At 34.6% G+C, this 13,479-nt stretch overlaps 1 protein-coding gene across 3 annotated transcripts in view; it reads left to right on the top strand.

The window, feature by feature from the left end:
- The window catches only part of LOC113523363 (protein sprouty), a 49,804-nt gene extending 41,406 nt beyond the window's left edge, over positions 1–8,398 (top strand). The window contains exons 1-2 of one of the 3 annotated variants that reach the window (XM_026909304.3): positions 2,227–2,501; positions 7,218–8,398. In XM_026909304.3, coding sequence (XP_026765105.1) covers positions 7,275–7,922 — 648 coding nt within the window. In that variant the 5' untranslated portion in view covers positions 2,227–2,501; positions 7,218–7,274 and the 3' untranslated portion in view covers positions 7,923–8,398. The other 2 variants (XM_026909305.3, XM_031907466.2) reach the window with 2 other exon arrangements.
- Positions 8,399–13,479: the final 5,081 nt, after the last annotated feature.

Raw genomic sequence — 13,479 nt, 5'->3', positions numbered from 1 at the left:
ATTGTTTGTAGATATCTAAACATGGATACAGAGATAAGTTTAAAAAAGAAAGCTTAAGATATTTTTTGGTTAACATATTCACATTATGCGAGAAACAAGGAAATCCGAAATTGGAATATTTTGAAATGTTCAGTGTATAAGAATAGATAGAAAATCATTTTAAGAATTACATACTACAAATATTGTCAATACTTTAACACTACAATCACAGCTTCAATTGCTAAACACTACTGTTACCCAGATAAAACGACAGAACATCAGGGGACAGCTATCAATAAGTACCATTTTCATACAATATTAGAATTGAAACTACATGTAATGTTAATTATAAGAAGCTAATGGTATAAAGAAACGAAAAGAAAAAAGATACTCCAATAAGTAATATTATGACTCAGTTTGCTCAATGCATACTACCTATATAATTCAATAGGCAGCATTGACGCAATAATGCTGACTAATTTGCAGTACAGCTGCTCTGAAAACTATCAAACTACTTAAGAGTAGATGACAATGACAGTACAATATTCAATGTCAATTTGTATTATTTGGAATTATTTGGCCGCATTATTTGGAAGGTGCTGTTCTTAGGTTCGGGCCATGTTAATTGTAGTTAAAACTTTATAGGGTTGAATTTATATGAATGCGTCATGAGTAAACAAACACTTTTATAAAGTATTTACTTTGACTAGAATGCAGTTGAAAGGGTTTTTTAATGGATGACAATGAAATGGTAACTTCGTCTGCGATAACGGTAAAATACGTTGGCGGATCACTAGTGAGAAATAGTGAGAATGAAAGCTGGTCAGCCGGGTTATCGTGACAAATTTAACAAGAATTAACCACGATGGTTTTCAGGGAGCGCCGCGTAAAGGACGATCTGATAAACCCTCTCCACCTCTTATACAAATTTATTCCAATATGCTAGCGCAAAAGAAGGAAATCTCGAAATACTATCCTATACATTACCACTTAACCAACATGGTAAAAGTAAAAAAGATCTTACTACTTCAAACATTTAAATGTGGTCATGGAGTTTCTGTAATACATGTTTGACATGCTCTTCATCAGTTTTTATTCAAATCTCCAAACTAATAATCAAATTACTTTGTACTCTTCAAATTTACTATGCATGTTTGCTTAAAATGTCAATTAAAATTTATTCAATGAGAATTATAACGCTATCCGTGTGTTTGTTACTTGCAATGTTCTTAATCAAGTTATTAAGTATAAAACATTATCTATGCTGTAGAGGCGAGACATTTTTAAAGAAGATAAAACTAAGGTTTAAGGTCAGAAGTCAACTTATTTAGGTATTTGTGGTATAGAATAGATAGAAACATTCCTAATAAAATCGTAAAATGGAGTTTATCTTTGAACAGTCTTTAATTGATTTACTAAATGTCTAAGTAATCATATATTTACATCTAGAGTATAGATTCGATGAAACAGTTAGCGGAATATGTACCTACCTACGCAGAAACACATGCAACAAACGATGCTGAGGAATATTTTAACATTACAATAAATAGTATTTTAATGACAGTAGTTTGTAGTGGAAGTCAGAACTACTACGATGTGGTGTGTGGAGTGTGGCGTGGTGTGGCGTTATCGCTCGTCCTTGACACAGAGACACCGCGTGTACAACGCGCCTTATTGTCGTTGCAACCTTGCGAAAATTACCGCTCGCGATAACAGACGCCGTCGTCGTCGTCGTCGGTTCGTCGGCACGACGGCGCGTCAGTCTCTAATAAGCGTATGCCAAAATTTATTTGTGAATGAATGAAAGCGTTACGTGTCCATGAATTAAAACACTGCCAACCTAGAATACCCTGACTTTTCATGCAATCATCAATGAAATAATGACCATTCAAGATTTTTATTGAATCAAAGTTTCTGAAACCTAGGGAAATGTCAGTTCCGTGACCAGAAAATATGCGTTCAACTGTGAAATTTCAGTACACAGCCGATGCAGCACGAAAGTGGGCTGTATCCCGGTGGTACGACTCTCGCCGACCGGAAACCCAATTCCCGGATGCGGCTGCGCGGGGGGATCTCGCCGGAAGCTTGGTAAACGAGCACATCCGTTGCCGCCGCCCGCGCCGCAAAATTTGGCACCGCGAGCGCTCGCAGCCCGCTTCCGGCCTCCGCCCCCCGGACCGCTAACGTCGCTCGCCCGCGAAAATAGCGGCCAACCGCTCCGTGTACGCGGTTCATTCAGTATGGCCGCCTTCCATTCATAAAAAGGCGAGGCGCGGGTGGCGTGAAGAGCGGCGGAGGGAACGCGGCCTCTCCCGCCGACCCGCACCCGCGGCCGACGCCAGTGCGGAATGTGCCTGCGAACGGAACAGTCGTTTCGTCGGAGCGTAGCGCTAGCGCTCCCGGTTTTCCTTTAAAATGTGTATAAGAATAAGTGCAGTGAATCCGCACGAGTTCGGAACGGTTACAAAAAACGTCGTCGTCGAGATCAGGAGTAGAAATCAACGAAGAACTTCAGCGAGGAAGTGAGTAGCGGCCATATTGCAGTGATAACCGCGCGGCGGGCGGACGAGAATCGAGGCCGGTGCGTGGGCCGCCCCCCGCCCGCGCCAGGTGCCGCTCCGGACCGCGCCGGTCTTATGAACCTTCCCGTGGATTTGCGCGACCGAAATTCGGTGGTTCTGTCGTATTTTTGTGTATTAGTGAATCTACCGGCGCGGTTTTGGTACAGCACGATCATCCGCCCGTTCGCAAAGTAACAAGGAGCTCAGTGTTGTGTGTGGGACCAGTCGGTCCAAGTGCCCTTGTGTAACGAATGTGTGTAGGAGACGTGTGACCGTGGAACGTTTGTTTCGTAAGTACTTATGACATCCTGACGTGGGACACCTCGCCCACTGAAAGAAATCGTCAAACTACAACAGGATCTCAAATTTAAGCTGGTTGGCATTCATACTATTCGGCATACGCAGCTATGCGTAGGTAGTAATTACATGGATTGCGAGGAATCATGCTAATATGAATGACGAGAGGCGACGACGCCTCGCCGCGCCGCTTGGCGACCACCGGCCGGCACACGTGCGACGATCAGCGCTCGCTGCATGCTGAAAACAGCCTTTAACTAATGAGTCAATAATAATCCTTTCATTATTTTCATACTGTACTTCTATTGTAATTTACACTTAAGTAACAACCCTCTATTCACAAGCTTAAACAAATGAGCAGCTGATAAACTAATAAGTCCAAAAACGGTTCACCATTATCATGCTAAGTTAACCACTGTAATAGTTTAATTAAAACGCTTCTGAACATTTAAATAATAACTGATATTGGACAGCGTGTAAATGAGTATATAAAATTCCGAGTTATTATAGCAACAATTGGATAATTTTCGACAAAAACGTTGATAACCGTGAACACAGATAAATTATAAATTGTAAACAATTGCAATATAAACTGTTAATATCTTATAACGAACTCTAGGTACTGATAACGACTATATTTAGACAAAACAAAATAAGAACGTTATATTTAAATTAAATAACGGCGAACACTTTACATAAGTGATTTGAAACGGCAATACATATATATTGACAAACAAGAAGAAAGGTCGTTGATATAAAATGTTAAAGAACACAAAAAGATTGACTAAATATGTATAAATGTCACACAAAAAAAATGCAAATAGAAAATATGTATATAGATATCACAGACCTAAACAAAAAAAAATCGTAAATAAACATACTTTAGACAACTAACTGGCACCTTGTAATAACATCACTATAAGAAAAAACTGCTAACGACGTTATAGAAGACATCATTAATAAAAGTTATTCTTAAAACATTAGTACTACAATAGCTTTCAATATGACGATTGACATTTACTCAATTTCATTTTTAGTTTTAAATTAAATTAAATAAAAAAAAATCAATTATTAAATAAGAATATTATGAAATATATTATTGAGATAAACATAATTGATTAATGGATAGAATATTATCAAAAAAAAAATGAAAATCGTTATAAGATCCAACATAATTATAAATGTTGAAATATTTGTTTAAATATGTGCATATTTTAAATTAAACTTGTTTTATCTAATACTGGAAATAAACAAATATAAAAGCAAAAAAAATTAACAGTTAAAACACATTTTTTGCACTAAAGTTCTACAGACTTGAGGGGGAAAAATTATTGAATACTAAAACTATGCCTGCAATTACAAATACCGTCTTTGGCCCGTATGACAACAAAAACATAACAGCCAAAAAAAGAAAAAGAACAATAAAAAAAAAGCAGCGAATATCATTATCCATGTCTTATATTTTTGTAAATTTACTTTCACTTTTCAAACCAATTGTTTGATAAAAATTATTCATACATACTACATAGTTACAATTGTAGATATAGATAAACCGATTGGTTCATAATAAACACAATAAATACTTAATCAATGTCGAATCGACAATAAAACTAACACGCCCCTCGATGTATGAAAAGAATAAGCAGTTATTTTTAATTAAAAAAGTAATTGAATTGAATATAAATAAGCGACAATTTACAAAAGGTGTAGTATGCATTGGAAATGTGACATTTATTGTAAATTCTACGCTTGCCAAGAATATCTACCAAACTCACTAAAAACTTCATTAATAGAAAGTATATATCTAACGATGTAATGAGAGGATTTCGCGTCATTAAAAAATAACTACTCGTAAGTACATTGTCTATAACGATTTGCCAACAATAGTAACACCATACGGTACGCAATGTAAACTTTCACCAAAACATTTCACTCGAAATGTAATATATGTAAGTAAAATAGGTATACTTTTCATAACATTATTTGTTTTGAGCACATATCACACGCTGATTATAATAATTACTATAAATTAGTAGTAATAACTGAACTATAATTATAATGTAATGGTCATATTTTTACAGTCAAAAACATCTTATTCATTCCAATTCAAATGATTTTTATTCAAATAGATTTACTTACGAGTACTTTTAAATCTTAATTTTTTTATGAATCTACTACAACATTCCGAAATGTCTGCTGAGTTTTTTGCAAGATGTCTTTTGAAATTAAAAATGACCAACATTATGTATTATTTATTATAATTGACAAATTTACTATATTCTGGATATTGGCATTGATTTTATAAGGTACATTGTGAACGGCGCATCAGGATCGTATCAAAAATAAGTGAAACAAGGATAGTCCTTGATTAGCACGTGTAAGAATGTTAGAACAACGGATTTAGCTTTGATTATAAATTCACAGAATTCATTCAAAGTTACAGCTGACATACTCCTCATACTATTCATAATACTATAGAGGAGATTCTCATTCGGCAATAAATTGGATTTTTCTTCAATAACAAATGATTTTATAGGCAGATTTTTATATTTTTCCACTCCTTGTAAGAATAAAAATACTGATAAAATAGTAGCAGTTTGCAATTCATATGCATGTAAAATTGTAAAAGCTTTGTAATTTATTATAATTAACAACTTATACGTATAAAACCGTATCAGATCCGTATTAAATACACTTTCACTAGATTGAGACATACTACTTCAGTAACCAGAGTTATCTAACATACAATAAAATAATCTGTATCCGTAGTAGGTTACGAAATAGTCTACAAGATGCTAATGTGAAGAATTCTCTATTAAAGCGTGGGTTATAGATACAGATTAGAAATCCAAATTACTTTAGCACTTCATTTTGTAATAATACATATTTAGGTCTCATAGCACTTATTTATCACATTTTCAAAAATAAAGCAACCATGCCTTTAGACGAAAAATCTGAGACAGAAAAAGACTGAAGATATGCTCAGAGACTAGAACATTGAATATCATGGATAATTTAAGACTCGTATTAAAAGATTATTCAAAAGAAACACAAATACTGCAAATTTGGCCCTTAAAGTGGATATTAAAATTCAGACAGTAGATGGCAAACTGCAGTACCACTGCCGCCCGTAGCAGCGGCTTACATCATTGTCGCAAGTTGAGATATTATCGAGCAAAGGAAAAATTCTGCAGTGATTTTAAATCTTACAATCACGAAATCAACAGCAGAAACAACAGCATCAACAGTGCTGCTACACAGCCAGCTGTTACCGACTTTGCATTTTATTTCATACAAGTGCATACAAGCTAATGTCGCCTGTGGTCGACTAAATCATCATCATTGTCCTATTTGATATATATAGGGATTTGAAATAGAATGTTCTGTTCCATACATTTTTGTGAATGTGGTCAATAAAGAGTATATAAATAAACATTTGTATGATATTTCGTTGCGGTTTAAAAAGCCATTAATAATAGAAATATTATCATAGCATGGTACTACTAACTATAAAAGTGATGAAAATCAGCAAGCTTGTTCTGATTAAGGTGAATGTAAAGGAAACGAAAGAGCGGTTTGAATCTGAAAAACAATTAGCGCTTTATTGTCCTTGTCTACCTCACAAATGATGGGAGATAGGCGTAGAGTATATTCTAATTGCGTAAATATACTACTAAACATGATATCCATCAAGAAGCAGGTATACTATATAGATATGTTAGGCACATAGGAATTGACTTATACAATTTTTACGTAAATATTTAAGATAAAAATCAGTAACTGATGTAAGTTGTTTCCATTATGCAAATTTATATCACTGATGATGTACACTTCCTATAAAATGTATATACTATCTGCGAATATGTAACAATTATAATGTAAATGCTTCTTCATAACAATTGGTAAATGGAAACTGTACATTTTTAGATAGGCATGAGAACACCTCTAAGGAGTGTAATGCCTTTTTGTATTAGGGATATTATTATCATTGAAGACTCAATTCAAATTGACTGTGTATACATTCAAATGAGTTCCGTCTTCACGTCATCGACTCATCTAAATTTGATATTTCATTATAAAAATATTTAAAATTATTGATCTAATGATACTTTATAAAGCATCATTAATCTATTATTAATCCGCATCGTCATTAGTCCGGTTTCGGTTAATGTAAGACAAGAAAACATGAGGCTTATAGTTATAAAAACTGGATCGCACAAAGTATAGTGCATTTAATACAAAGTAATGTAGACGATCTCACACGTGCGTACAGGAGAGGAATTAATATAATATAACCATCTCCTCTCCTTAAATATTGTAGAATAAAAATTGCATTCTATTATTTACACATTATACTGACGAAACTGTGTTCATTTACAGGTGGGGACGATGAGGGAACAGGAAGGCGACGGCCCGGAGAGCCGTTAGCCGGACTCGATGGATGAGTATGGCGGGCCGGCGGCGCCGCCCCGGCCGCCCAAGCCGGCGGCGCGCGTCCACAGGCCGACGGGCGCGCGCCAGCCCACCGTGTCGCTGCTGCGGCCGCGACCTGAGGCCGAGCGCGAGCGCAACGCCTACGTGGAGGCTCCACGGCGAACTCATACTGCGCCGGTGCCCCATACGGCTCATGCGGCTGCTCATCAGCCGCTCAAGCCGGTGACGACGCAGCCGGCCGCCGCGGCCGATAAGCGGCGCGCCGGCGCCCTTCCGGCCGACTCGATTGTGTGCGAGACGTGCGGCCGTTGCCGCTGTGAACAATGTGCACGCCCGCGGCCCCTTCCCTCCCGCTGGCTGTGCGGCTCGTGCCTATGCAGCGCTGAAGCGTGTGTTGACTACGCGTCGTGCATGTGCTGTGTGAAGGCGTTATTCTACCATTGCGGGAGCGGTGAGGAGGAAGCTGGTGAGCCGTGCGCGTGCGGGCCGCGGCTGGCGTGCGTGGGCGCGTTGGCGGTGCCGCTGCCGTGCCTGTGGCTGTACTGGCCGCTGCGCGGGTGCGCGGCTGCAGGAGCGGCGGTATACGCGCGCTGTCGCCGCTCCGGCTGCCGCTGCCCTGAACCTCCGCCGCAGCTCTCCAGTATTATCTAGTCCCGCCGCGTGCCGCCCGCGCCCTCCGAAGCGCCGAATCGAGCGGCGCGAGTCGCGACCGCGTTGTACAAATATTTATTGGCGAGCGGAGAGCTTCGGACCGCGCGGGAGTGGACTCAGTGATCGCTGTGCCTGGTCCGAGTGGTGTGTGGTGGCGCGGGGCCGGCGTCGGACGAGAGCCCCGCGCTCACTGAGTGAATCGTCTACGAGTACCTTGTAAATATAGTCGTATAGTGTGAATGTACGTGAACGTGTCGCCCGAACGTCGAAAGTCTCAAATTTTCTTGAGACCATAACGTGTCATAAGAAAACGTTAACGTTAGTATTTTGGGTTCTACACAAATCCCGAGAAGATTAATAAATGAGATATAAAAACATACTTATTAAGATGTAGATAATTTACCATTTATTTATTAACTGAATTTGTATTTATTTGTAAATAAAACAACATATTATAAATACGAATGTTTACTACATCATGCTTGTTTTTTCTATTCCTTTGTTTTTTTGGCATCAGTTAAGAATCCAGAGAAAACATATAAAGTATAAACTAAAATAGATAATGAAATATGAATAAATAAATAAATAAGTATCCAAAGCATACAAGAGATTTTATGAAAATTTACATTTAATTAATTCTTTTTTCAATTCATTAAGGGTTGCCTATAAATTATAATTTTTATACAGGTAACAAAACACATCCTTCCTATCAATATGCTAAAAACTATATCAAATTAGTACATGACATCACACATTAATCAATAATTATGAATGTGCAAATGGGACAGAACATTAAAATCTGTAGATTATTACAAAATTTAAATGGGGTTCATAAAGTTGGTCAATGTGAACAATTGAGGATTTAAATTACCATTAATTAAAGGACTTACTAGAACAACAATGTAGGATTTTCATCATTTACATGAGCTAGTTGTAAAAGAGTTATTACAAAATGAATGACTTCAAAACAAGAATCTTTTATTGTGTCAATGTAATGACAAATATTAAGGATACACCACTGAGCTTACATTCCTAAGTCAAAGTGAAAACTTTAGGCGGTGTTTATTTTTTAAAGTAGTAATCATCACATGATTACATGGCTGATCTTATTTTCCATGTTGATGATGCAAAATTAGAATTACCACCATACTAATAGTATTTGCTGTTGTTGACCTTATATGGAAGACTTACTTTTATCATGCAACTGTTAGGACTTAATGCTTAGTTAATTAATAATACAAACTATGAACATCAACATTGCATAAAAATTATTTAATGATATCCACAATATCTACTGTTCATATTCAATAGTTATGACTTTTCCAATTCTGCACTGGCTGAAAAGTTTGCACTTATTTGCAATCCTCAAAATTATTTATTTTTTGTAAAACTCCAATTTCAAATGTTAGGTTTGGCACTATCCTTATTATGTTTATGTTCTTTTGAGATATATAGAATATATTATTGCTAGCCATTAAGATGGTATTTACATAGCAATTTTATTTCATACAATAATGACTTAATACACCTATTTTCAGTAAATAATCAGCAATCATCTTAGTAATAATTTTTCCATAAACTATATTAGGCACTTTAGCAATAGTAGTGGTAGTAGTTGAAACAATATAGTGATTTTTATATGCTGTTTGTTATAGTCTAAAACACATATGAATAAATATACTATATCCAATTTGAAAATCTATAATGCAAAAAATTGGGGTAGCAGTAAAATACACCCATCATTTAAATATATTAATTGATAATTTGTCTGTAAAAAAATTACGAACACTTACCATTTAAAAACATTTAAGTACATATTGTTACTGTTGTTACTCACTGCAGATATTTTTTTTTTTATAAATGTATGACAAAAAACCTATACGTTTATAGTTATTAAAAAGAGAAAATTTAAGAATATAATAATTACTAAGTTCCAAATTAAATAAAACTAAGATTATTTACTTTTAAAACATCAAAAAACTAATAGAAAATAATAATAAAAAAAAACTAACGATAAAATCAGTGTTGCCAACGTAGAACTAGGTTTTCGAGCTAATTTATAATACAAAAGTACCAGAAAAATATTTTTTTAAGTTTAAACTGGTATCAATAAATAATAATAATATATAAATATGAAATGCAGTAATCTGAATAGTAGTGCTGGATGTATAAATACACAAAATATGATATAAATTAAAAAATATGAGTATAATAAACTTTAGGACCTGTACATATATATGCAATAATTATACTCTGCTAATGACCAGACTATTATTTATAATGATAAAACCCTTAAAATTACTTATACAATAAATACATTATATAATTGTATATGTTATACACATAGATGTTGTACAAAGCTTACGCAAGGGGAAATTTTGTCCGTGGACGAAGTACCCATCCTTTGTAAATTATATAATAATAGCTTTTTATTGACAATTTTTAAATAAAAATATTTTCCTTTATTTCAATGGAACTATTTGAGGATAGAGGATAAATGAAATATAAGGAAGTAGAAAGAAGAGACTAGATCATGTTCCGAAAAAGCTAAATTAGTAAAAATGGACAAATGTCAATTTTGAACCTTGTATGACAATGTCATAAAAAAACTACAACAGACATATATTCTACTCAGTCACTGGAATGTATAGACGGATTTATATAAAATTTAAGGTAAGCTATGCATCACTAATAAAAAAGAAACTGCGTATGTACTATAACCATAGCGCGATACGGCAACCGACGGCACGCCTCTTCCTCCTGCGTTGTCGGTATCCGGCTAATATACTCTTCATGATAATTGAAAAAAGTTGAATGATAACAATTGAAGTTTGATATTTAAAGAAAATATTTTTGTTACCATCCAACAGCTTTTTAATTTAATTTAAACCGTTATAGAGACTAAAAATAGTAAAAAGTTTCTATTCTTGGTCTGTTATTAACTTAGATCTAAGGATCTAAAATTATGAAGACTAGAACAAGCAAAATTTTTTTTATGGAGACACGATTAGATGTTAAATTACTTACTACTTTACCAAATTAATAGAAATACTAGTCCAAAAAAGGAATCAGTTAGAAATTCATTGTTATTTAAGTCCGTATAACATAATATTTTGAACTAGCTTATATCCTGTGGCTTTACCCACGTGAATTACATTACAAGAATTAGATTTTTGGAAAAAGTTTTAATTTTCTTATATAACCGTAAATGACTGAAAACATTTGAATAAAAGTAACATGCCCATGTATAAATAGAAATGGCAAAATTGATGATATACACGTAGATATCTCATGAGATGAAGTAAGTACTTACACTATTATTCTGTAATATGAAGGGTAGATAAGTATCACTACTATTTTATTCACTTATTACTTGCGCTATCTATGCTGGTGGAGTACCAATGATAAATGATAGGTGATGATGAAGTCATGACAGTTGACCCATAATAACAAATTCACCTTTTTTTTCTTTTGAGCTTTAATTTAGAAAAAAGTTATAGAATATACTAATGGCTAAAATAGGTTTTGCTTTATATTAAAACAAATAATAAATAGTAGGTAAGTAACATATTGGTGTAGTCTAAAATGTTTTTAAATAAGTATCTTTATAATAGAACATTACATTAATTCAACTTACATACACTGTTTCCTAAATTTATTCATAGTTTTAGTAGGTAGGTACTTACCTACTTTTATGATCAGTTGGGTACTCCGACAATGTTAGGTAGTTTAAATTGGGACAACAGATGTTGACAAGCTGTCGACAGTGTTGTTTGATGGCCGGATGGGCCTGGCAATGTGATAAAAGGATATTATTGGTTATTGGACTTAGAAGTGGTAATTGACATTGTTATAAGAAGGGATAGGATAAGGGGATAAAGCGATTCGAAAAATTCACCTTGCTTTTTTGGGTATTAAAATTACAAATTCCTACCAAATTCTGCCATATTTAGTAGTAATTTCTAGCAGTTACATAAATAGATGGAATGAGCCTAACATTTACTAGTTATTAGATTTACTATTTAATAGTATATACAGTTAATACGTGACAAATCAACCGTTAAGATGCCTATTGAAGTAAAAAAAAAATTAAATACATTAAGTAACATTGGAAATTGTTATTTTAAAAAATGACATAATTGAAATATTGTCACATTTTAGCTTGAACGCTTTTCAATATGGAATAAAATAGTTTAATAAGTATCTATATATATTAATTAAGTAGATATCATCATCAACAAGCGAGACTAAACAAACGGTGTTTCGCGTAGGAGGAACATGAACTCAGTACTAACATACACAAGTACTTACCGTAACCATAAGAATAAATATTATTATTCTTATGCCATAACTAGAGACCCGTATCTAACCAGATGGTTCAATACATACATGTAATATATTGGATATACTAAGGACCTACACGCGTGTTATACAAGGCTTGCGTAAAGGAAGTTTTACTACAATATACGAGTACAATGTCTGTACAGGCCTATATGAGAAGATTGATATTGTGATCAATGCGGCCGATTCAGAGGTGCTATCTTTCTATACTTCTCCTAACCTATTACATTATTTTAATAATTTCGCGAATTTATTTTTTCAACAAATTTCAAAGTAAGCAGATTCTTAATTCGGTTGTATTTTTTTATGTTTACCCTGTACCCTGTTATATCAACCTTCACCTGGAGTCTCGTAGTAATTTTTTTATAAATTCGGCACAATGAGATCGCTTTCATTTTCAATCGACTTCAAAAAGAAGGCAGTTCTCAATACAAATGTATTTTTTTTATGTCTATTACCTCATAATTCCATCAGTTTTAAACCAAATTTTAACAGATTGGTTTCATAGAAATTTAATCAAAATAGGCTCAGTAGTTAAGTTTTTAAATCAAATTAACTGGTTTTGTCACATTTTAAATCAGTTTTTTGTGGGATATAAACTTTGATTATTATTTTATACTTTATAATAAAACTAGAATTGTTGATATAGCCAATAAGACTGGTAGACTAAAATGCCAATGGGTTGGGCACACTTGGCGCAGTACCGATGGTCCTTTATGCAAACGTGTTCTGTAGTGCTATTCTCTAAGCAAACAGCCTAGACATCAGCCTTGACGCAGCGATGAAATATTGAAATGGTATTCACTAATTCTTAAGACGCGACACTAGCGCCCAAAGACGAGCTCAAAGACGAGCGGCATAAACGGGAACTACTCAAGGCTGTGCGATTTGACATTTTGCCATAGTATTTGGTATTCACTAACAAAAATCAGCCTCGCCTTCGCCGACAGCCTAGCCTACAGCCTCGATTTCTTATGTCAAACTCAAAAGCTTTGTTTTCTACGCTGTTTGCATAGTATTCATCTAATATATTTATTTGTTTCTTGAATTCTGTGATTATTAATTGTATTGAAATTATCAATTTGTGTTTAAAAACGATTGCTGCCCGTTTATGTGTAATGACCCATTTGTTGAAAGAAGCTAAAATAGAAAATGATTGTAAGAAATGCCGACAATCAACAACTTTATGTGATGTGGATTATATTCATCATTACCG

The sequence above is a fragment of the Galleria mellonella genome, unplaced genomic scaffold (assembly GCF_026898425.1).
Source record: "Galleria mellonella isolate WM207_F2 unplaced genomic scaffold, CSIRO_AGI_GalMel_v1 utg300, whole genome shotgun sequence".
In the NCBI taxonomy this organism is placed as follows: Eukaryota; Metazoa; Arthropoda; class Insecta; order Lepidoptera; family Pyralidae; genus Galleria; species Galleria mellonella.
This window is presented reverse-complemented; position numbering and strand designations above follow the sequence as displayed.